Source organism: Opisthocomus hoazin, chromosome 5 (assembly GCF_030867145.1).
Source record: "Opisthocomus hoazin isolate bOpiHoa1 chromosome 5, bOpiHoa1.hap1, whole genome shotgun sequence".
NCBI classification, from domain to species: domain Eukaryota; kingdom Metazoa; phylum Chordata; class Aves; order Opisthocomiformes; family Opisthocomidae; genus Opisthocomus; species Opisthocomus hoazin.
The window spans coordinates 9,066,307-9,091,907 of record NC_134418.1 but is presented as its reverse complement, the minus strand read 5'-3'; the positions used below and the strand labels follow the sequence as shown (position 1 = coordinate 9,091,907).

Sequence of the window (25,601 nt, the reverse complement as noted above, 5' to 3'; positions counted from 1 at the left end):
TTAATGTTAACCCTTATCAGTTTCATGATACTTTTCACAGTGCATCTGCACAAATGCTTGTCTTGGCGCAAGTAGATAAAATAGCTGAGGAAAAGCTATTCTGTAATACAGCTCATAAGTGAGGGTTATAAAAGAAAGAATGAATAGCTCTTTCAAAGCTGTCTATCTTCCAGCTAGCCAAGCTGGGCACAAAGACAACATGTATAGGACATAGTACACTTTTTTCATTAGTGTAAGCTGTGTGATGACCAAGTACCTTTCTTCACCTGTTGCCTCTGGTGTAAAACACTGGCTATAGCTTCTTTTACTGCTCTGTTAAATGACATGCTAATTTTCCAAGCTGGTGTAATTCATTTGGCCAGTGTATTGCTGAGTTGTGTTGTACAGCCCTGTGCTGCACCTGCCTTCAGAAAAATAACAAAATGACTGGGATTCCTGCTCAGAAACAGGAAGGTTGTGCCAAGCTTTTATCCCAAGTGGGCATTGTAGCTCACGAGGTAGAATAGTACTCCTGGCTGGTTGACTCTACAACAGTGGGATGTTCTGCTAACATATTAATGGCTTTCCTGGGTTGACAGCGTCATTAAATCAAATAGTTGACCTCTATTTCCTTGAACATAGATTTTCTGAATCTTAATTGAAGAGTCTTGAGGGTTTTTCTGTATGTTCTGACTAAGCTTGTAGTTTTTTGGTTTTCGTGTAGAAGCTAGTATTGGTTTGTGAAGTAACAGTGTGTGAGATGCAAGACTTCAAGGTGTGGTGTTGAGAAGGAAATGTGACCATCTCCAGACAAGTGTTTGTGGAAGGAAGAAGCTCTATTATAAACCCCTTCTGTGCATGTGGGTTTTAATTATTTTTAATTTTTATGAACCTGACTGGTGTTGAAAGACTTAAAATTGGGCTGATTTCCTTGTATGGAAAGGCACTAGCTGAAACACTTAAGGGCTGAGTCTAAGATGTAACTTGACTGAATCACTTGTTCACATTCTGAGAAAGGGTTAAATGCTTCTCCTCACTGCTTCCTATCTAGTCATATTTGGAGGGTATTTGGTAGGAAGGTGGAAGGCTGGCATGGCCTGTCCTATCAATGAAAGTCACATCTGTATGGTGGCGATTAAATTAGTACTTGAATAATAAACGCTGGCTTTCCTGTGGCTTGGGAAGAATGCTGATGTATTGGAGGAACTCAAATATACTTGGAAATTGGAGAAAATGCCTTGAAATTAAATAATTTCACTTTAAAATTACAAAGATGAAGTCATTCTGAGAATAATGAGGAAGATAGCACAGGCTGTGGAAGTTCTTAATGTAGTTGACTGGAGTGTGTGTAAAAGAATAGCCAGAATTTTTTTTGTAACAGTTGGGTTTCTGCTAGCAAAGAACGCTTTTTAAATTAGTGATGTAAATTATAATTCATTGTCATTCTCACTTGTGTGCCTGTTCCATTTACTCAGTTGAAGACTAGGTGTCTTTCTAAGTTTTTTTCAATATTTTAACAAAAGAAAAGCTGCTAAGACTCAGTAAACCAATTGAAACTTGCAGTGCTGTCCTAAATGTTATACCATGCAATTCCTTTCCTTTTGAGCGTAGTCTATACAAATGCACAAAAGAGGTTCTACGTCTGAACAAGCATTTCAAAATAGATCCACTTTCTTGCATGAAGCAAACAATTCCAACCTTAGGGAAGACTTTTAGTTTCCATTGTTTTGTGCATTTCTATCTTAAAATATGCTGCTTTTTTCCCCCGGGAAGTTCTCAAGAGGCATCATATCTTGATGGGTTTTTCAACATCTGTGTAACAGCTAGTATAGTTGGAAGATGAATGTTCATGACCTTTTGAGTTTCCTCTTCAGGAAGATGACCTTGTTGAATAATTTGGCCTTATTCTAAAGAAGACTTCCTCCACATGGAGGGTAGCAGACTTCACTGTCAAGGTTCTTAGCAGTTGCAATCTCTTCTTAAGCATAATCGTAAAAAAGCTTTTCATTCAGGAAGCTTCAGGTGGATCATAGCACAAAGGGAATGAATGGGGGAGCATAAAATGTGGCCAACCCAGGAGAGCTGATAAACTGGTTCAGTGCCCTGTTACGGTAATATCTAGTGGGACTTCTGCCTTGTGCTGTAGAGATAAAAAGATCCTCCTTCCTATAAACAATTTACAACCTGATCGTCTACTCAAGTTTGGACTTCCAGACATCATTAAAATACAAGACCAGGTAGTGTTTCCAAGTGTTTTTAGTTATAGAAAGTTATATCATAAAGGAGATTCTTTACTTATTCTCCACTGAGTCACCCCTTATTTCATTGCCTTAAGCTTTTACTAGAAACACTGCAGCTTACTGACCCTGTTCTGTAGATGATGTCATGTGTGGCGTTGTTGGTGAGGGTTTTTGGTCTGAATGTCCAAAGGATTAGTGCTTTTTTGTAACTTAATAGGATTCTGTATAAATGATCACTTAAGAGAACAAGTTCTAGTTGTAATATGCTTTGTCATAGGACTGAGCGCTGACTTCACTAGCAGCTGAGCAGATGTACCTCTAAGGACAGGGTTGCTGTTTGTGGTGGAAAACATTGTAGTCATTCTCTAGTGCAGACAGTCTATGTGTGTGTGATCCCACTTTTTCCATGGCCCACCTAGAAAATGCTTTCAGTGCTTTGCAGCTTTCAAAGAGGTAGTAGTTTAGCCTCTACCTGATGGACAAGGCTTTTTACGGTGGTTAAAGTGCAAGTAATGTCAGGCATTTGTGAAGAGAACCTTGTTAAAGATGCATTTGGCTGAGAACTATTTGTAACAACTAAATACCAATCTAATTATTGCTACATGGGATTGTCCATGAGGTTCTGTTCCTTCTAAGCATCGAAGATCATATTCTTTTAAACATCTCTAATTACTATGTTATGATTAAGTCATTCTTACTGCCATTTTCCATGTGGTTTGAGATACATTTGCTTTTTTCACACAGAATTCTGTTCCAAAAATGTATTTTTTTTTTTCCTTGGCTACTATCTCAGTTGAATAGGTTGGGCAAAGAGGAACCTGATGAAATTCAACAAGGGCGAGTTCAGGGTCCTGCACCTGGGGAGGAACAACCCCATGGACCAGTACAGGCTTGGGGTGGACCTTCTGGAGAGCAGCTCTGTGGAGAGGGACTTGGGTGTTCTGGTGGATGACAGAGGTTGACCATGAGCCAGCAGTGTGCCCTGGTTGCCAAGAAGGCCAATGGGATCGTGGGGTGCATTAGGAGGAGTCTGGCCAGTAGGTCGAGGGAGGTTCTCCTCCCCCTCTACTCTGCCCTAGCGCGGCCCCATCTGGAGTCCTGTGTCCAGTTCTGGGCTCCCCAGTTCAAGAAAGATGAGGAGCTACTGGAGAGAGTCCAGAGGAGGGCTACAAGGATGATGAGGGGACTGGAGCATCTCTCCTACGAGGAGAGGCTGAGTGAGCTGGGCTTGTTCAGCCTGGAGGAGAGAAGGCTGCGAGGGGACCTTATAAATGCTTATAAATATCTGAAGGGTGGGTGTCAGGAGGATGGGGCCAAGCTCTTTTCAGTGGTGCCCAGCGACAGGACAAGGGGCAAAGGGCACAAACTGAAGCAGAGGAAGATCCAGCTGAACATGAGGAAGAACTTCTTCCCTCTGAGGGTGACGGAGCCCTGGAACAGGCTGCCCAGGGAGGTTGTGGAGTCTCCTTCTCTGGAGATATTCAAGACCCGCCTGGACAAGGTCCTGTGCAGCCTACTGTAGGTGAACCTGCTTTGGCAGGGGGATTGGACTGGATGACCCACAGAGGTCCCTTCCAACCCCCACCATTCTGTGATTGTCTTCCATTTGGGGAAAACTGGAGAGGGAGGAATTTGCTGAAAAAACTGATCTTTAAGTCTCTTTAATTTGTTTTTCTCTTTCAGGGACAGCTGAAATGTAACTGTTACTGTTATCTTAATGTGCTTTTGTGTTCTATATGATACCTTACTAGCTGTTTAGAGTAAACATCTGATACTAGCTTTTAAAATGTGTATACTGTATAACTGGCAACTGCAGTTACGAAAAGCAAACTGAGTGCTGCTCCTGCTGTCAAGTTGCACACTTCAGATGGTTTGAATAGGGCTAATTAACTGCGAATCCAATGGAGATTCAAACTCGAGGTTTTGCTGTTTACTTAAAGTAGCCTTCTTTAAAATGAAGTTATAAATGCATCTATGGATGCAAATGTAAATTAAAAATCAAATGGATTGTCTTATATGCAGCTGTAGATAATAAGATAAAAAATCTGATTGCTGTTGTGTCCTTTCATCTGTGCCATTACTGCCTACCTCAAACAATAACACCAAGGGAATGTTACCATAGCTTAGAGTTTGTAACTTGTGTGGGGGGCTCAAGGATATAAAGTTGTCACTAGCACTCCATGTGCTGCCATACAGCAAGGAAGAAAAGCTTTGTAGCCCAAGGATGTTTGTTTAAAAATTGACTTTGTATCTAGAAAGGAAGTGTGTGTACAATGCTATCATCTTTGGCTATACACAAAATACAATGTTCACATAAAGTGTGTTGCTCTCTTTCTGAAGCAGTCTTCCTCTCCATCCTCAGGTGGTGATGGGGGAATAAATAATGACCCTTGGGCTCTGATGGAGCCTTAAACCATTTATTTATAACTCCTTTATAGGAGCCTGGATAGCAAGCTCTATTTGTTGAATAAATCTAGACCCTTTAAGAATGCCTTTGTAGTAATGTTTTTCTAGATAAAATTAGTTAAAATGGAAAGCATTCTGCATACAAACTTATACCACTATGCAGATGCTACTGACAAAGCTTAGTTATAAATTCTGAAGCCCTTTACACACAAATTTTAAGTGTGGCTTTTATGTTGTTTGAGTAGTGAACCATCACCAATACACTAATTTTGAAAACTTTCAGTCTGAAAAAAATTTTTTTTTTATAAGAAGGATTTTTTTAATGGCTTTTGTATGTTTAGGAAATAAGAAAACATTTTGTTACACTGATTCTAAGAAAACGTAAAATACTAGTAAAGTCTGACTGGGACAGTGTTCATGGTGGTGACCCTTAAGAGCTTGTGAATTTAATTTTACATAAAGCTATTCCTGTCTCTTAGTTTGAGATGAAGTGTTTGGCTTTTTAGCCTTAAGATTGAAAATGAAAACCCAGTTGTCAGCTTGTAATTTCCTTTCCGTTGAAAGGAGAATTGGATCAAAGCTTTTTCATTAAGGGTGAATTATCGCTCTTAATTTTGCAGCTTATTTACATGGGCTAATGTTGCAACTCTTGAAAGAGTTTGGTTCTTAGCAATATATTGGAAAAAGCTACAAATAGCTGGATGCCAGAGGTTTTATTTATAAAGGTCAGCTGTTCTGGAATTTCTTCAAGATACCCAGCAAAACCCTGTCCTTTTAAAGATGTTGTTAAAGGCACATATAGGGAAGCTGAAAACTGCCTGCAGTTTCCTTGAGGTGTGTGCCGACTTTCACACAGTTAAAACTTCTTTTTCTGATTGATTTCAGTACTCGTCTGAGAAGCTGAATAAAAGTGGCAGCTTGTTCCCTTTCGACATCAACGGTAAGTTCTTCAGAAACCTTAGCTGTGTTTTACTGAGGTAATTGGTATAGCAAGCAGCTTTTCTTTTGTAAATAAGGTGAGGGGGATGGAGCATGCTGTTGTAGAGCCTGCTGGTTTAAGCTGGTCTCTGAACAATACTGGGAATAGCTGGTTGTTAGTTTTGTACTTGTGATCTGCTTTGCATAGTAAAAGCCCTTGTAACATGGGGGTTTTTTTTGTTCAATATCTACTATGGTGTGCAGAAGCACAGCAATGCTGTTTTTCATGCTAAGCATCTCTTCAGGTTCCTCAGCTAGCAGAAAGCTCTCACGTCTTTACACACCTTCTTACGTGCTTTGCCACATGCAATATCGAGCATGATGCAAACCATAAATTGAAGTCCAGTGCTTACATGCAAGTGTTATTTGCTTTTTTCCCCGTGGTCCTATTAGAATAAGAGTAAGTTGTATCTAGCAAAAATAAAAATACCTCTTATTGGTATGTAAACTTTGTACTGCTTTTTTAAGGGGTGGACTTAAAATTTGCATGTTCTGTCATGTCTTTAAGCGTGGAGGATTTTTATTTCCTCAGTGGGTTTCCCCGTAAAATGCGAATCTTGGTTTGTGTGAGGTTTCGAAAGGAAATGATATTTTATCTTGAATGCCATTACCATGTAAACAATTAAAACACATGTGCAACTCTTGACTATTTTTACAGTAAACCTTAAACTAACTTCCCAGCCTGGGAGAAATCTTCCTAAGGATTTTTAAAAATTGGGCCAGTCCAAGCTAGCAAATTATCCTACAGTAGATGCTAGGAGTTTCAAACATTATCTGGATCTCATTGTGTTGGCTATTTTACTTGCATTGAATTATGGATGGTCCCTGCCTTGAAGAGCTTACATGCTTAAGGCAAAGCACAGTATGTGGTTGTACCCATCTGAAAGAATGGAGGAGGAAGGACAGAGGAATTCTAATAAAACATGTTGTTTGAATAGGCCAGCTGTCTGCACAGTTAAATGATTTTGAGACAATAGGGTGTTCTTTAAATAAGATCCAAATAAACAGGATAATCCATGACATGCTTTGGGCATGGAACATGTACAACTATTTGGGTTTGCAATTTTTAAAGCTGCTCAGAAAATCTTTTATCTGTTGATTACTCTAAAACTTAGTTTAGGTAGCTGACTATAAGAATATACAAGTATTTAATGTTTAGGCTATATCTAGATTCTTAAAATAGGCATGGGGGAGAAACTTCTTATTTTAAATATTCTTTCTTTAAAGCCAGGGTGAGTGAAACTTACTTGGCTAATTGCTTTAAATTAGCAAATTTTCTAACCAAGCATGAAGCACTGTTAACTGGCCAACAGTTTTGCTGCTTTTCAATTTGCAAATCCAAAGTCTGCTGTAGTTCTTCTTATACAATGAAGTGTAATGTGGAGGAACAGCTGTAAAATGTGCAGAATGTTCTCAAAGAAACTCTTCACAAAAGAGTGAGAGGCTTCGCTGGCAGACTGCTTTTAACCCAGCATTGCCACTTCAGATGAGAAGTTGAGCACTATGGGTTATGCCTGTATTCACAGTAAAACTTGCAGGAGGTTATCCCTTAAGAATCCCTTTCTTAAGGGATATGCACTTTATTCATTGAATTAAGATTTCCCCCCCCCCCCTCCCCTTTGAATATGGGGGGGGAAGGAAACAATCTGTAGTCTGATTTAACTTTATACTCTTTCTATTTTAAAGTAAAGCTTTTCACACCACAGAGTATGAACGCCCATCACTCAAGCTTTTCTATAGTAAGGTATTCTTAATAGAAAAGCAAAACAGCCAAATGGAGGACAGCAGTCTATGAAGAGATTATCCTGCTCTTCTATTAAAAAAAGAATAAAAAAAAAATCCCAAAATATTCCACGGTGGGTACTCACACTACTTGTTAATACATTTTGGTTGTACCTTAGGGTGTTCACTGCTACAGGTTTTAATTGTGGTATATGCTATGCAGTAGGAAGCAGGTAGGGAAGCTGTCCCTCTCGTTCGCTGAGTGCTGTAATCTTGCAGTATATAGGACGAAGCATTAACAAGGTATATACTGGAGTGCCTGAATTGGCTCCTGAAATACTTTGGCCTTCATGTTTTTGGAATTTTCTACCTTTTTTTTTAAATGAATGTGTAACTATAATGTAGAATTCTGATTAAGAGCTGGGTATTTGTGGCTCATCCTTCTAAGCATGATTTTACATTACACTAGGTTTAAAACAAATTGTCTTTCTCCTTTGCATCTCTCACCTGTATCTTTCTTTTGTTTTCAGAAGAGAGTCCTTGGAAAGCTTTAAATGGGGGTTGCCCAATCCAGACTGACACAACAAGGAATTCAGCTTACTCTTTCTCAGTGTGCCCGTTCAGCACCAGCACGGCCAGCAATGGTAGTCTGCAGTGGCAGCAGGAATCTTCCAGTACATCTATGGTGTCAGGATGGATAAGTGAATTAAACCTTAACGAAAACTCGGGTCAGCCCTTGGCACCGCCAACGAAACGCCACTGTAGGTCCCTCTCTGAACCAGATGAGCTGTCTCGCTGTCGGTCACCGTGGAAGCCTGGCAATTCAAAGGTTTGGACTCCTGTGTCAAAGAGACGGTGTAATAGTGGTGGCAGCGCTACTTTGCAACGCTGCAACAGTCATGGAAGTGCAACCTTACAGAGAAGCACAAGTATCAGTCTGCCACAAAACATACTGTCGCTAAATAATGTCTTCACGGTCACCAGCTTCAACACATCGCCAGTACCCAGACCTTCCTCTGCCAGCAGCGGGTTTGTGGACAGCAGCGAGGGCAGCACAAGCTCGAGTACCCGCTGGAATTCTGGAGGCCCTTGTGACTTTAACCCAAGGCGCCGCCTCTCCCTCTCCCAGGAGCACATCACTGAGACGGGAAATCTCTTGCCTTCAGCCAACAGCACTCCCACCTCCACACCCGAGCTCAGCCGGCGTCAGGGCCTGTTGCGGTGCCGCTCGCAGCCTTGCGTTCTGAATGAAAAGAAAAGCCGGCTAAAGCGCAGACGGGAGGAGGATGTACGATGGAACAGACCATCATTAGACTTTTTTAAAATGACACGGGTGAGATTTTGCTTTCCTCAGTGTGTGAAGGGAACTCTTGCAGAAAGGCTATTTCTAGATAAACTGAACTAATTTGTAGTTCTTGTGTTGATACATGCCACCTTCAGCAGTACAGCAGGCTTCTTGCCAGGGCTATGCTCTGTAGCACCTTATTTACTCTTTGCTCCCAAAGTCCAGTTTTTGAAATCTCCTCTACTTGTTATAGACTACAAAGATCTATGAAAAGATGCTTGAATAGGCCATCTTTGGTAGAGGCCAAAGAAAAATGGCTTGGTTTTAAAATGCAAGGAAGCCATGGGGAAGAGGGTTAGACAGGGTAGCAAAAAAGTTAAGCCACTGGTTTCTGAGAACAGCATACAATGATTAAATCATCTTGGTGCAAATCTGTTTAGTTAAGTGTCCCCTTGCTGTTTGAGTGATTCCATATAGCTAAATAAAAGCATGCAAACCCCCACATAAATGAATTGACTAAAGAAACTGCTAATAAGCAGTCAGAAATAGAAATAGTGTTCCCATAAGGCAACTGAGGATGCTCCGGCTCAGTAGAGAGGTGTTTTACTCTAGTTATTCAGAATTCTACTTCCCTCCTCATGTGAGAGTAAAGGTGCTGATTTAAAAACTAGTAAACTTCAATTCATGCCTGTACTTTGTGTGTAATACAAATGCATGTACACAACTCATTTCTCAAAGCTTCTGTGTCCACAGAGACAACTGCACAGTTTAAAACTGAAGATGCTCGTTAACTTTCTGTAGATGTAAAATGGAGTCTTATGTTATAGTCAGGGATCACTTGATGCTTGTGAGAATATAACCCTACTACCTGCAGTAGACACCAGACTCAGGACATGTGTGTGAGTACATCCGTTGAGAGTAGTGGGGAGGAGGCAGTTTGCAGAAGTAGCAATAAAAATGTAAGGAAAAGAAATAGTTCTGCACCAGTGTCTCTGCAAAAGAAAAGCTGAATAGTATGGGATGCTGGCTAAAATGCCCAGTCTGTGGTAGCTTGGTATTAGTAGGCTTTCCATAGAAATGCATGGGAAAATTACTAGTAAGATACCAGAACTGAACTGTCTACTGTGCAATATTCACGGGGTTAACTAGTTTATGTCCACTTTGTTTAGCTAAAAGTCTGCATGATGACATCTGTCCTTGTCTTACACCTTTGTAAGACAACTTACTTTAAGCTATAAGGATTTTATTCTTTAAAAATACGGCTTTTTAGATGAAGCTGTGGGGTAGGTAACTAGGTGGCAAGCCATACAGAATGACTTGCTTCCTGACAAGGCTGGTAACTAGTGTTCTATGTATGACTAGACACTGTTCTGAGTTCTGGTTAAGATGCAAGTTTACTAGTTAGCTAATCAGATCTTACCTGTTTCTCTGTGTTAGTCATTGCTAAAATTAGATTGCTAATGTACTCCAGAAATATTAGTGGATTTGCCTTTCAACTGCCTGTTTGGTCTAATGCAGGTTTCTTTATTTAAACTGAATGTAAAATTTAAAACCTGCTCCTTTTTTGGCTAGACCTGCTGTTTGCATTCAAGCTCTGGAGGTGAGATGCAGACTGGAGAATACTTTCAGTTGCTCAGATGTTATACCTTCTAAATAATCCATATAATAGTGTGCATGGAGAAAACCTGGTGTAGCCCATGTCTATAGAAAGTTTTATGACTACTTAGACTTGCTGCTAAATTGAAGAATACATAATAATATTGAGCCCATCTTGGTCACTGTTCCCTTTAAGACCTATTTTGAAACAATGTTTTCGTGATAAGCTGAGTAGTTTATGCAACAAAGTTCATTCTTCAGTGTCAAGGCCTGATGGGGGTTTCCACTTGTTTTGGTAGAATCTTCCTATAAAGATACTACTGTATGTGTAATCAAAGGCACAAAGTATAGTTTGGAAATACATCAGTTCCAAAACATAATAAACATTAATGAAAACATCTGTTTAAAAACTAGGCAGGTACTGAAAACTTTAAAGTAAAAATTGAATTGTTTTCAAGAAATGTTGGGGGTTTTTTTAGAATGACAGCTTGCTTACCTATTACGTTGTTAGACGTTTTGTATTTCTTCATAGCCTACCTTCTCTCCATGCCTGAAATCCTGGCAAATGTATGTGCTTTGAAACTTATGTTGCGGTCTTAAACATTTCTCTCCAAATTTAAACAAAATTACTGCTGTGCAAAATATTAAAAGCTAGTACTACAGAGGACTGGTTTTGATGTGTCATACAAGGAGATGTGGATGTGTCCTATATCTGCATATAGCTCAGTGAAGATCAGGACTACGATAAGGTGAAGTTCAGTAAGACCCCTCTTTTATGTATCTTGATGACTCCTTATTGTTTCCAGAAATACTTTTTCTATGATTTCTAATTCACTTCTAAGTCAGTTTATGAAAGACCTATATTGAAAAGTGATCTTAAGGATTTTTGTTCTAAGCTTTACCGCAAAAATTTTGATGTCCTCAAATCTTCCTGAAAAGCTAAACTTATCAAATAATTGCTCAAAACCAGGTCAGTAATCAGATATTTAGTATTGCTTGTGGAGAACATAAGTCAGATCTAAAGGCGCTTGGAAGGGAGAGTTCTTACTTTACGTTGCAGGGGTCTGTTGGAGCCCCAGCTGTGTGAAGAGGGGAGTTTTGTGTCTGCAGCCGTTTCTGCTGATGCTCTGGAGTCCTGAGAGGTTGGCATTGAAACACCTGCTAGAGTTGCTCAAGGTTTCTCAGCCAGAAATTCTCTCAAATCAATATTTACCAGAACTAAATGACTTATTTGCTTTAACCTGAAGCAAGTGCTGTTTCATCTGAATAAAGATCTTTAATAGCTGTGGTTGGGTAAAGCTGTAGAGGGAGAAGGGGACGGAAGGTGGCTTTGGTTGGGCTTTTTTGCATTCGTGAACTGGTTTTTGCTAGCTGAGTTCTAGAAAATGTACTTGGTCACTGGCTCAGTCCCTACTAACTTGCTAAACAGAAGTGCTAGAAAATCAAAAGTCTAATTATGAAAGGAAAGTTCTCATTGTCATTGCTTTTTAAGCTTAGCATTTGTATATGAGTAAATTCGGATCATTAATCTATCCCTGTAATCTATTCTTAGTTACTGTACTTGTTTGTGGATTGCTTCTTACGCTGTTGCCTCTTTAATATTTGCTTTTCTGCCTGTGTTTAAAAGAAGGAAAGAAACTGGGCAGCTTTTAACACCATAAACTGTTTCTTTCTATATACTTTGATTTTATTTTCTTCCACAAACATTTCACACTTTACTTTGCTGTACTCCCCCTCTGCTTTAGAATTTATGCCCGCTTGTAAAAGAATATGCCATATAGTCAATTGTCATAGAAAATGCTATGTTAATATTCAGTAAAATGAGTAATTCATGCATGCAGAAATAGATTGAAATGATCAGACAGGCTGCCGTACACCACTGCTTAGCTCTCACATACTACGAAGTTCTGGAAGGGTTTTTTTTCTGGACTTTAAGCTGAAAATACAAGTTTATGAAACTTCAGACTTTCTAGAACATGAAGACAGCTGTAAAAACAAATGGAAAAATATGTAGGAAACGATAACAAAATATGATAGCTGTTTTCAGCCCCTAAGGACTCAAAATTACTTTCTCTTTTCAGTTACGTATGTGAGAATAGCTGTATGAGTTACCAACAGCGGAACACAGTATCTGTGCCTACTTAGTACTTGTTCACAACGGTCCAGAGAAGCAGCTGGCTCCAGTGAAGAGTGTTGGTGGTCCTTCATGGCAGCAGGCATCTGGTCACCCTTTATGGCAAGATGCCTGCGCGTGGCAAAGAGCTGCTTTGGACCTGGGCTCTTCTGCAGCTAGTAAGCTCTACCACAGAGGCTGCCACAGAGCGAATAAAGGTGGCATTTAGACTGCTAACTGCAGTAGGAGGTTAGAAATGTTCTTTACTGATGAGTTCTTCCATCCCAGAAAACTGCTGAGCTTTTTCAAATGTTCTGCTTCATAAATTACGTCAGCTGATCCCGAGGTGTGACAAGTGAAGAACAGCCAGGAGGTTGCACATGTTTTTCAGTGTATAAGCAAGTTTTGTTGTGACAATAAGATTTAATTCTGTCTTAGATCAAGCTGTACACTGTAGTTTGAAGTCTTTTTGGTGTTTGACATTCTTGTGCTACTCCTCCCCCAGCGTAGCATGGAGTTGCCAAAAAATAAAAATATCTTGGTATCATGCTTTAAAAAAACCCCAAAATTCCCTAATATGTTCTCTGAAGTGGTCTTTGGTATGTTTAAATAGTTAATAAAAAATAGGTGGCTTTATCCAAGTAGGGACTAGTTTCAACTATTAAGTGCTATGGCGTCTCATGCACTAACGTTAGACTAAAGACAACACAATGAGAAGTTTTCAGGATCTCTAAACAGTGAAGGAACTTGGGGTCTGAAGTTGTGATTTCCTAGCACAGGGTGCTTCTACTGGCTTAGAAATTCTTTGAATTTATCTGGATTTTATAGTAGTGGATTTTCTTGGTGCGAAGAGAGATGGTGAGTGCCGCATCAGGTCAGGCCAAACCCCTGTGTAGCTGGCAGCCTGCCTGGTGGAGAACAGCTGCTTGGAGGAACAATGGACCTGCAACGTGATACTTCCTCCAGCACAGTGGCCAGGCTTCTGCCTGCATGCATCAGTGGTTCAAATGCTCATAACTGCCCTTAGATCTAGTCTCTGATAATCTGATTTTTAACCCTTTATCTGGACCTCCACAATATTCCACAACAGTTTAATTTTTGTAAACTCGGTTCGTCATCACCTTCTCCAAACACCTGAAAGCTTGATTTGTTTTCTTTCGTGGAGTTTAAGGTCTTGAATCAGCAAAACACTTGGATAACTTTGATCTTTAAAGTAAATTGAGCTAGAATTGTCTCTGCTCTGTGATTATTGACTTTATGCTTCAGGTCACAGTGACGTAGTGGCTTTGTGGCTCTATACAGCAAGGAGGGCTTCTCACAGAAGGTAGCATCTGAGTCATAAAGACTTGTCAACTCTGGCCAGTACATCAAGACCAGTATCACTTAGGTATGAGGGTAAGCAGGGGGACTAATTGGTAGTGATTTCCACAGCAGTTTAAAAATGTACGCAAAGTAGGGATGAATAATGGGGCTGGAGATCTTTCCCTGAAGGGTGTGAGGACGAGGAGGAGGAGGCGGCAGTATTTTATGAAGGGCAGAGCACATCAGGAGTGCTGTGACTGAACTTCAATGAGATGATGGCTGCTTTTCCTGCAGAGACTTTTAGTAACTCTTGATCTCTTGTGGAATCTCTGTGTACTTGAATTCTGCTTTGTGGGGGCCAGTTTGCAGAAGCCGATGTGAATAGATAGAAGGGTGAGGTGTTGCTCTTTGAGGTCACTGTAATGGCTGGTATGCCGGCGCATAAATGAGTTAGCCATACTGTGGCCTCACCAAGTGTAAGCAAAATAAGCTCTGAAGCCTTCTCCTTGATTCTTTGAATTCTTCTTGTCTAGAAATTTTCCAGGTGTGCCCTGTTAGGCATAGTGACAGTAGATTTGTTCACCTTGCTTATGCTACGAAGTGGATTAATGTTCCCAAGCTGCACAAGCAGTGTCACTGCTGTAAGTAGAACTCAAGCATGGACATAGAAAAGACAGTATTGTACACGAGTAGTGTAGTGAAGTAGCCGCTCAGTTGCGTCACGCTTTCTCCCAGGCTGCTGCTTTAGCATGTGCAAGATAAAAGTAGTGATCTTGGGAGTCACTTACGATGCTAGGAGGGTAATCAGTGAGTCCAAGCCTGGACTAGCTAAAGTAGGTTAGGTACTGGCTCATGAAATTCATTCAGATTGTGTTCTCTAAATAGTAAGCAAGTTGCTTTAAATAGTTTGAGATGCTTATGTAAAGCTTATCTGTTAAAGCCCCCTGTCAAAATGGGAACAAACAGGTTATTTGGGCTAGACGGATTTTCTGCTTGTGGATACAGTGAAGTCAGCAAAGGCTGTTCTCTGCCTAGCATATGACACTTGCATCATGTGATTTGGAGAAGGTAATACAATTGCAGGTCTTCATCAGTTAAACTCTTGTGGTACTCTTGCAAGAAGATGCAGTACAACATTTCTTCGTCAAAATACAGGTCTGGGTTTTTTCTGCCTGTGGATGATGATTTGCAATTGTGATGCACTGCTGCTTCACGGATAAAATAGATGGTAGATGTCCTTGCACTGTATGGGGGTATCTTCTGCTTCAGGGCACCCTTGATGCCCTTGGCTTTTGGTATATGGGTTGTGGAAAATACAATACAGATGAGCTGTGTGTAGTGAAGGATTGGACTGGGGTTGATTTGGATCAATAAAACAGTAGCAAATGTAAATATGCAACATAGTTGACTTACTAGTAGATTCCCTTTGTATAACATGAAAAACCAAAAAGAACAGCTGTGCATGAAGCAGTAGAGCCAGGAACAGAATTCTGGTTCTTGTTTGAAAATTTAATACCTATTCCTAGGGGAGCCTTTAACTTCACATTTGAAAAATAGAGCTGATCGTGGCCTACCTTTGCTTTGAAAAACAGTTCTGGGGCCTTTTTTCTCCTTTCCGTGGTAGTTATTTCTATAAGGGATCATAAACTAAGAAAGCAAAAGATCAGATGATTTGTGTTTCAAAAGGCATGAAATAATTCCAGCTCAGTGGTCAGTCGTCTTGTTCAGAGGAAGGAAGCTGAGTACCAAAATTGTCCAGCTAAGTAAATCAGTGATTTAAATCCACTTTGTGTAATTCTAGGTATAAACTTAATTTATAGCTGAAAAAAATAGTCAGCAACAGACCTCAAGAAAAATGTTTCTACTTTGCCTGTACAGTGTACCCGTACATGCAAGAGGCCGAAGACTTCAGTGTTTCCAAAGTGTCAGTGTTTTTAACTTTAAGGGCAGCCTTATGACTTGAAGGACAACTGTCTGAATGGAAATGGATACAATAAGATACTTGTAGGTTTTCTAAACTTCAGAAGTGTGAAAATAAACTACTGCTATGCCTGCAGCATTTTGAATAGTGGAATGCAAGTCAACTTTGATCTGCTACAGGTTGGTCAAACTATTATATTTATTAGTTGCAAATGACTTGAGAAGCTAGAGAATTGCGGAGATTGGGAAGACATTCTCTTTGGAGAGGAACAGGGATCTGGAAGGTTGGAACAGTTTCCTCAGATGCCTACTCTGCTGTGGGATTTATGAAAGGGAGAGGCTTTTTGAACTAACTTCAGTGATGGTCCCAGCCCTACTGTCATCGGTGTAACAGCACAGATATTCTTGAACTGTTTGCACCTGTCTCTGGATAACAGATGTCTGGTAAACTTCCAAGTATTTTGATTTGGATTGTAGGTTAAATAGCCTCCTTCGAAGTTCAGCAATATGCATCTGCTATGTAGTGTGATTATGCCTCTCACATCCTGAAATTAAATGAGAAATGAAGTACAGCAGTTGGAGTTGAAGTTTGTGTGGGTGACTATTTACATTTGGCTTACTATTGATCTGTAAAAACCAACTGTGGAAATTATGGGAGAGGAAAGATGTCTTAAATAATCCCATCTAATTCTCTGATGCATGATTACTTCCCACAATATATATTTTCACAGAATCACAGAATAGTAGGGATTGGAAGGGACCTCTGTGGGTCATCTAGTCCAACCCCCCTGCCGAAGCAGGGTCACCTACAGCAAGCTGCACAGGAACTTGTCCAGGCAGGTCTTGAATATCTCCAGAGAAGGAGACTCCACAACCTCCCTGGGCAGCCTGTTCCAGTGCTCCGTCACCCTCAGAGGGAAGAAGTTCTTCCTCATGTTCAGACGGAACTTCCTGTGCCTCAGTTTGTGCCCATTGCCCCTTGTCCTGTCACTGGGCATCACTGAAAAGAGGTTGGCCCCATCTTCCCGACACCCACCCTTTAGATATTTGTAAGCATTTATAAGGTCCCCTCGCAGCCTTCTCTTCTTCAGGCTGAACAAGCCCAGTTCCCTCAACCTCTCCTCGTAGTGGAGATGCTCCAGTCCCCTCATCATCCTCGTAGCCCTCCGCTGGACTGTCTCTCCAGTAGCTCTTCATCTTTCTTGAACTGGGGAGCCCAGAACTGGACACAGTACTCTAGATGAGGCCTCGCTAGGGCAGTGTAGAGGGGAAGGAGAACCTCCCTTGTCCTGCTGGCCACACTCTTCTTGATGCACCCCAGGATCCCATTGGCTTTCTTGGCAGCCAGGGCACACTGCTGGCTCATGGTTAACCTGTCGTCCACCAGGATGCCCAGGTCCCTCTCCGCAGAGCTGCTTTCCAGCAGGTCCACCCCAAGCCTGTACTGGTGCATGAGGTTGTTCCTCCCCAGGTGCAGGACCCTGCATTTGGCTTTGTTGAACCTCATCAGGTTCCTCTCTGCCCAGCTTTCCAGCCTATCCAGGTCATGCTGAATGGCAGCACAGCCTTCTGGTGTGTCTACCACACCTCCCAGTTTGGTGTCATCAGCAAACTTGCTGAGGGTACATTCTAACTCTTCATCCAGGTCGTTGATGAAGAAGTTAAACAAGACTGGGCCCAGTACTGACCCCTGGGGGACACCACTTGTTACCAGCCTCCAACTAGACTCGGCGCTGCTGATGGCAACCCTCTGAGTTCTGCCATTCAGCCAGTTCTCTATCCACTTCACCGACCACTCATCCAGCCCACACTTCCTCAGCTTCCCCAGGAGGATATCATGGGAGACTGTGTCGAAAGCCTTGCTGAAGTCAAGGTAGATAACATCCACAGCTCTCCCTTCGTCTACCCAGCCAGTCATGTCATTGTAGAAAGCTATTAGATTGGTCAGGCATGATTTCCCCTTGGTGAATCCATGCTGACTACTCCTGATAACCTTCTTTTCTTCCACTTGCTTCATGATGGCCTCCAGGATAAGCTGCTCCATCACCTTTCCCAGGATGGAGGTGAGGCTGACCGGTCTGTAGTTCCCTGGGTCCTCCTTCTTGCCCTTTTTGAAGATTGGAGTGACATTGGCCTTTCTCCACTCCTCGGGCACCTCTCCTGTCCTCCAGGACCTCTCAAAGATGATGGAGAGTGGCTCAGCAATGACATCCGCCAGCTCCCTCAGCACTCGTGGGTGCATTCCATCGGGGCCCATGGATTTGTGGACATCCGGATCACTTAAGCGATCCCTCACACAGTCCTCCTCGACCAAGGGAAAATTGTCCTCTTTGTAGGCTTCTTCTCTTACCTCCGGGGCCTGGGATTCCTGAGGGCCAGTCTTAGCACTGAAGACTGAAGCAAAGAAGGCATTCATTAGCTCTGCCTTCTCTGTATCCTCTGTCACCAGGACACCTGCCTCATTCAGCAGCGGCCCCACATTGTCCCTAGCCTTTCTTTTGCTGCTGATGTAGTTGAAGAAGCCCTTCTTGTTGTTTTTGACATCCCGTGCCAGCTTCAATTCCAGGTGGGCCTTGGTCTTCCTCGTCGCATCCCTGCATGCTCTCACCACGTTTCTGTACTCTTCCCAAGTGGCCTGCCCCTCTTTCCATGTTCCATGGACCTTTCTCTTCTGCCTGATCTCCGCTAGAAGCTCCTTGTTTAACCATGCAGGTCTCCTGCCTCCTTTGCTAGATTTCTTTCTCAGGGGGATGCATTGCTCCTGTGCATGGAAGAAGTGTTGTTTAAAGAGCGACCAGCACTCATGGACCCCCCTGCCTTCGAGAGCCCTGGCCCACGGGATTCCTCCCAGTAGCTCCTTGAAGAGGGCAAAGTCAGCCCTCCTGAGGTCCAAGGTTTTGATCCTGCTTATCGCCCTGCTTCCTCCACGCAGGATCCTGAACTCGACCGTTTCATGGTCACTGCAGCCGAGTCTACCTCCAACCTTCACATCCTCCACTAGTCCCTCCTTGTTTGTTAACACAAGGTCCAGCAGAGCACCTTTCCTTGTTGGTTCCTCCACCACTTGCATCAGAAAGTTATCATCGATGCTCTGTAGGAACCTCCTGGATTGCGCCTGCCTAGCTGTGTGGTCTTCCCAGCTCATGTCAGGGTGGTTGAAGTCCCCCATGAGAACCAGGGCCTGTGACTGTGAGGCTGCTTGCAGCTGCCTGTAGAAGGCCTCATCAACATCCTCCTCCTGGTCAGGTGGCCTGTAGTACACACCCACTGTAATGTTACCCTTATGAGCCTGTCCCTTAATTCTAACCCACAGGCTTTCAACTCATTCCTCATTTGCCCCCAGGCCAAGCTCAATGTATTCTACTTGCTCCCTCACATATAGAGCAGCTCCCCCACCTCTCCTTGTTGGTCTGTCCTTCCTAAAGAGTCTGTAGCCGTCTATGACAGCATGCCAGTCATGCGAGTTGTCCCACCACGTTTCTGTGATGGTGACCAAGTCGTAGCTGTCCTGCTGTATAATGGCTTCCTGCTGTATAATGGCTTCTAGTATTTGGTCCACTGCAACCTTTTAAATGTCTCCAAGGATGTGGTTTCTGTAGCAGATAAAGAGCCTTTTGTGGGAAGCAAAGCAGTTTCACTTAAGCTGTAAAACTCATTCATACTCGCTTAAGATGGTGGCATGTATTTTTGAATCTCATTCCTACTGTCATGATAACAGATAATATTTAATGGAAATAAAACTTTAAACTTTCTGGTCCGCTGGTTACTAAAAACATATGAGCTCTCTTAGTCTCTGTTTGAAAGCAGCTTCCACAGGAGTGAGAGGAGGGATAGCAGATATAGTAGGTATGGTGTCTAGTTATTTCTTTGTTTTGTGAAAATGTTAAGAATGATTGTGCTTTTTGCCTGGAATATTTTTTTCATGGCAGTTAGAGGAATTACGTGTGAGCAGTGGTTTTTGCTTTAAGAAATAGTAGTCGAGGACTTAACGTCTTCTTGCAGAGCTTTCTGAGGACTGGAGTAGGACCAGGTAAAGTGTTCAGCTAGATCTCCATTTCCAGTCAAACACTTAGATTATCCCTTTCACCAATAGTTAGGTATTTTAATAATTTAAAGCTCTTCAAAGCATTCCAGTAAAAACAGGTTAATCAAAATGAGTATCTTGTAGAAAGTGATGAACCTTGTCAGTCATCTTAAGTTTTATTTACTCTGCTTGGTGAAGTGTTACATAGGTGCTGCTTCCTTTGTCAATGTTCTTATGCTAAAAAGTCAACTGCTGTTTTCAAAACTTAAAAAGGCAAAAAAAATTCATTCCTTAACCTGTATTGCATCAGAACAAAAAGCCTGTATTACTATAATCTGCTGTGAAGATGTACATAACTACGAAGTGGACTTAAACTCCAAACACGTTTTAAAAAAACCCAAACCAATGCAAGTTTATTCTGTTATAAATCGGTTGTGGGGAGCTTATACAGGGAGTTGAGTTCAAATGGTGTTTTCCTTCTCAAACAGGATTCTCCAAGTGGAATGAGCAGTAACTTGACACAGAAAAGCCAGTGCTGATTTCAGAGTCGAGGAAAGCAAGCCATTCCCTCTGCTAGCTCTGCGCTTCCACTTGGGCTGTGATATGTTGGGCCTGTTGGACTGGGAATTTGTCCCTATATTTGAATTCATGTAGCTTAAAAATACCTCTACTTGTTAGCATTCTCAACTTCTTAACCATCCATCTTAACGTTAAGTATCTAGTGCTTGTCTCTTGCTGTGTCCATTGAGCAGGAACTTGCTTAAATTGCAATAGTACTTTCATGGAGGTATTAAACTATTTTTATAGAGTATGCAGATGTGGCATAAGTAGTTCACTTGGTTTAAAAGCTGTCTTTAAACTTTTGTTAGACATCTGTATTTTCCACTGGACTTTGTTACTCTCTGACAGTCAGTTCTGAGTTTGGATTTTGTCATTTCAGGCTTAGTTGTACGGCTCTCTTTCATCCTTCTGAACCTAAACAGATGACCTGCACATCTGTTGTGTGAAAGCAGTGTAGGAAGTCTCTAAATTTTTCTATTTCAGGAGTGACTTTGTTAACATAACATCAGTTAAAAGGCTTATTTATAATGACATAGTTCTTATTAACACTGTGGTGTTTGAAAGCTGATGTTTGTTTTCTATAAGCAAGGTTACACCCACCCATTCCCAGATGGTTTTTAATATGAAGTGCTTGAAAAATCTTGATTTATTTTTTCTAAATCTGGCTATTATGCTTAATAATTACAAAGCAACATAGCACTACGTTTTAACTTCTTTTAATAAGTTTAGACACTTTACCAGGTGAAATAGGAATTACTCCTGCACAAAGAGCTGAGTCTTTCACCAAAATGTGTGTAGCAGCATTACTGAGAGGCACAACGTTTGTGCCATGACTGGCTTTAGCTTTATCAGGCAGATTGGGGAGCAAACGTTGGAACCTTTTACTGTTGGTGGGTCGGTGCAGACACTTTGTGGGTTTAGTTCTTCAGCATGCTGTGTTGAATTCTGGTAGAAGTGAGAAGAATCTAGATACCTAAAAGGAAGTGAGATACTAGATTATAGCATTCTTTCAGAGAGGTAAACATTGTGTAAACCATTCCAAAATTTGGCTATTAGAAAGGCAGGTCAACTTAGAACTCAATTTGTCAATGAATCTCATAAGGCTTAGGATACCAAATGGTGCTATGGTGTGTAGCTACTGAACTGACTTGTCTGAGCTTTTCACGTAAAACTTCTGGGCTTTATCCAAGTGCATACAAGTAACATGTAACTTGGCTCAAAATGGGGAAAAAATGCTGTGAATTTAATTGTCAGAGACACTGCCCTGTGGAAATATTTTTCCTATTGAACAGTCTGTGTGAACCTTTGTGCTTGCAATACGTGTAGATGCTTGTGTAAGCTGTGAGCGTTTCCTGGCAGAACACTGCTAACTTATGAGTGCAGTTCTTCCAAAAGCAAGACGTAGGAGACTGTTTAGTGGCAGACTGGGTTGATGAGTTTGGATCCTCTTTGCTTTGATACATGTTGAGTCCAACAAATGGACCTGGGAAGGATGCCTGGTTTTCAAGGTTTTCAGCATTTCTATTGTTCCTTAAAAAAAAAAATAAATCTGATCTTTCACAAAGTAAAAACATGTCTGATAGCAATTAATGTTTGTTATATCAATTTCTTGAACTTTACAGTTCAGGTAGTTACACAGTTCAATGCAGTTAAAAAAAGTGTGTGCTTAAATACAAAACGAGATGTTGAAATGGTACTTCTCGTGAACTTCCTCCAAATTCTTTTTGAATCTGGGACATAACTGAGATTTAGACTCCCCCCTGCCCTGTTCAGCAAAGTGCTTATTGGGAAGTTAAATTCCTTTTTTCCCAAAAAGTTATATAGATAAAACCTGTTAAACGGTGCTTTTTCCTTCTCCTGACTTACAGGTCGCTTTGTCACTGGGTTTGGTTGTCTTCTGGTTATCTGTCTTGTTATGTAGATGTGCTAACTTAATTCTTTTCACATCCACTCTTGTGCAATTTTGAGTTTGGGTTCTCCAAACACTTGAATTCTTATGTTGGCATTCTAATGATGTTCTTAAGCAAATTCCAGCCTGCAAGGCATTAGTGATAATACATTATCTTCTCTAAAGCTGTGCTTTCCTGTGATCATCCTGTGGCATGTTAGTGTTGTGCAGTCATTTAGTTGGCTTTGAAATTATGGGGGTTTTGGTTATAGAAACCACTTCAGTATTTGTTTTCCCCTTCCTCACTCCCCTCCCATTGCCACCCCTGTGGTTTGGGTTTTGTGTGAGGAGGACTCAGAGGAAGGGAAGCTAAATTCCTTTTCCTTGTTTTCCTCTTGCAAATACAATGGTGATTACAATGTCTGTATGGAACAGGCATTATATTTTGGTAAAAATGTTTTGTCTCAAAGCAAGTGAGTCATTTTCTGACTGCCAGGCTTCAGAATATGCAGTCCTTAAGAACTTTCCATATGAGGAAGCAATAACAGATTTGTGGGATGGGTAATGAGTAATAGATCATTAGTGTCCTGCTCCTCCTAGGCTTTAGTGTCTGACAGGTATTTTGCCTTTTTGTGGGATGGTTTAGAGAAACATCTGCTACCCAGTTTATAATTTGATCTAATATATGAAGCCTTAAATACCACCTTTTTGTATCGTGGTACAAAAGCAATGTGAATTGCTCTCACAGGGTTACCTGTTGGAGGTGTTTTTGTTCACTTAGTTCTTGTGGGCTTATTCTAGGGCAACAGATATTATTTTAATCTATTAAAAAATAACCAGTGTTCTAGTTTGGGAGACAAGTGATATGTTTTGCCTGTATTGGTGTGTATGTATCACTAGCTTCATATTTGATTTACATGAGCAGGAGAAGTATCCTTGATATATTAAAGATTATTTTAAACTTGAGGGGAGTTAGGGTCACCTAATTATTTTTGAGATAATTAACTTTAGCTTTAGCTTAGTTTAAACGTATTACAAGTATTTACTTCAGCAAGCTAGAATTTTCTAGTTGGCAGTGTTGGGCTGCTTTTGAGTAGCCTGGGGTGCTTAATCATCAGAGCTTACACTTTCTGGGAGCCTTGTCTGAAGCACTTAATGGCTTTACTGAACATGAGGGGTCCTCTGAATCCATGCAATGTTGGTGCATCTGCTGCTGCTTATGTATAGCTCTCGGGTTGATACAAAACTGTTAAAATTCCTTGGTAGTCTTCTGTTACTGATGAACAGTGAAGCTGTTAGTTTTGGTATCTTTTTCCAAGGAACAGACATTTTCAGAAGGAAGGCCTTTGAAAATAGGTGTCTAGGTGTCGTAGAGCGGGAGAACTCTTCCCAAGATAGCTCTAGGGCACATCTCAGGCTTGTTGCGTAGTTCTCAGACTTACAGGAGCAAGTGGTGATATCAGTGACAGACCCTTCATGCGAGATGAGCAGATGCTGTCCCAATACAGAATCACAGAACGGTAGGGGTTGGAAGGGACCTCTGTGGGTCGTCTAGTCCAACACAACACCCCTGCCGAAGCAGGGTCACTTACAGCCTCTACCAGGGTTAAATTTGAACTTGCTCTTAATTTTTCAAGACTCATTTTAGTAGATAGGCCCAGTTAACTGTGACTTGTTTTACTGTGGTGTCAGTACAAATACCTGAGGATGAATTGCAGTTTGCCAAGTTGTTCGAGATAATGTAAGTCTTAATGCAAGTCTTAAATTTGATGCTTTCACCTCTTCCTGCCACAAACAAGACGAATTACCTAGATAACCTAAACAAAGGGGTGTTCGCATGTGTGAAATTGCTGTCCATCTAGGGCTCCATTTAAAATGCATTAAAACTCAGATAATCCAGATCTTGTGTAATTCCCTCCTTCATTATGAGAAAAAGCTCCTTTACCTATAGCTCTGTTTGCTAATTAACGAAGTCCTTAATTTGTTAGAAATAATAGCTTTTTAGGTTGAGCAGTATTAGAGGGGAACATCTCTTCCAATCTTGTACCTGAAATGATCTTGCTGTTAAAAACAGATTTAAGTTTTCTGTATTGAACCATAGCTGGCAACTATGTTCCAAACCAGAGTTGTACAGGTCGTAGTTCGTTAAGAAGTGCCCTTGTGATTTTTTTCTAACCACAGCAGAGTGTTTCCTTGACCTAGTTATTTTTCAAAGACAGACTATTGTTTTTCTTACCTTGAACACTGTTGCCTGAAGGGGTTAGTCTGATGGTTTGACACACAGTTTGGAGAGTCTCTAGTCTCTGCCTCTATTACTGTTGAATTTGGATGCTGTTCTGTCCAGCTGTGTTCTAAAAAAAAAAAAGCAGGTACTTGAAAAGCTCCTTCAGTAACAGGCCTTGAGAAAGCAAACCTTTCTGTAGGCATGTAAGGCTACTTCTTCTAGGATCTTACATGGTACAGTCTTAAAGTATGAAACTATTCCACTGGGAATCAACATTTTTGTCAAATGGCAGTTAAGCTTCCTTACAAAATACATGTCTCTGTTTATTGGAAATTGGCAAGCCAGCACTATGTCTCCTGACTAATTCCACATGGTCTACAAACTTTTTTGCTCCGAAGTGTTGCCAGCTTCTTTCCCCATTACTGGATCTGCATGTGTGCCTGCATGTGCTTATGTTTTATAAGGACGTTATGGACTATTATTTGCTGCTGTAAATTCTCTTTCCTTTAGAGAGAAGACAAGAGAAGTGAATGTTGGAAGCAGGAGTAACTCGTGTATTGCTGTGTGAGACCAGGGCATGTGCTGAATGAAGCAGTTCACAGAGCTTGCCACTCTTCAGTTTCTGCTTTTTGTATATTGCTGTTGTGCAAGGCCCTTTGGGCTTTGCTCTGAGTTAGCAAGGCAGAGCAGCAAAGATTTGCTGTGTTCTGTTTAGAGATTTTTCAAGTTCTTTGGTCTGGTGTCAAAATCCGGTTTAGATTTCCTTGTAGAAAATAACTGTCCAGAAAACCAGCTGTGCCTCCTGGTGTTGAGCATCGCTAAATCCTGCTCCATTTTCATCATGGCAATAAGAAATATCCTATAGTTACTACCGGAAAGATCCAGTAGAATGGAGTTCTCTTTGATCCTCTTCTATGCGGTGGCATGACCGACAGCTGGGAGTATCTGCAGTTCCCGTGTAAGTACGCAGAGCTGGTCTTGGGCTTACTGTAGAAGCTGCTTTATGCAAATTACTGAGATGTTCCCTGACTAATTAGGCTGGGGATCTAGTGACCCCGACATTTGTCGGATGGCTGAAGCGTAGCCATAGCGTGTTTGAGAGCCAGGCCTGAGAGTATCAAGCATCTGTGAAGCCATGGGAAGTCCCTCAACCTCCCCACCCACAATTCCTTCCCGGGCGGTTGTGTTGTAACAAAAGGGACATCCTTCCGGTATCCCAACTGGCTCAAATGGCATCGTCTTTACTGAAATGTGATGGTCATTTATTGAAATGGCACTCTTATGGCTTGTACTTTTTAGTAAGCCTATTTCCACCATGACGGTAGTTCTGAATCTTTAACATTACCATATTAAATTGTAATCC

General features: G+C 41.3%; 1 protein-coding gene across 3 annotated transcripts in view; it reads left to right on the top strand.

The window, feature by feature from the left end:
• The window catches only part of FAM53A (family with sequence similarity 53 member A), a 76,808-nt gene that overhangs the window by 26,232 nt on the left and 24,975 nt on the right, over positions 1-25,601 (top strand). For all 3 annotated transcript variants that reach the window (XM_075420355.1, XM_075420356.1, XM_075420357.1), the window contains 2 exons: positions 5,511-5,565; positions 7,856-8,658. In XM_075420355.1, coding sequence (XP_075276470.1) covers positions 5,511-5,565; positions 7,856-8,658 — 858 coding nt within the window. The remainder of the gene's footprint in view (positions 1-5,510; positions 5,566-7,855; positions 8,659-25,601) is intronic.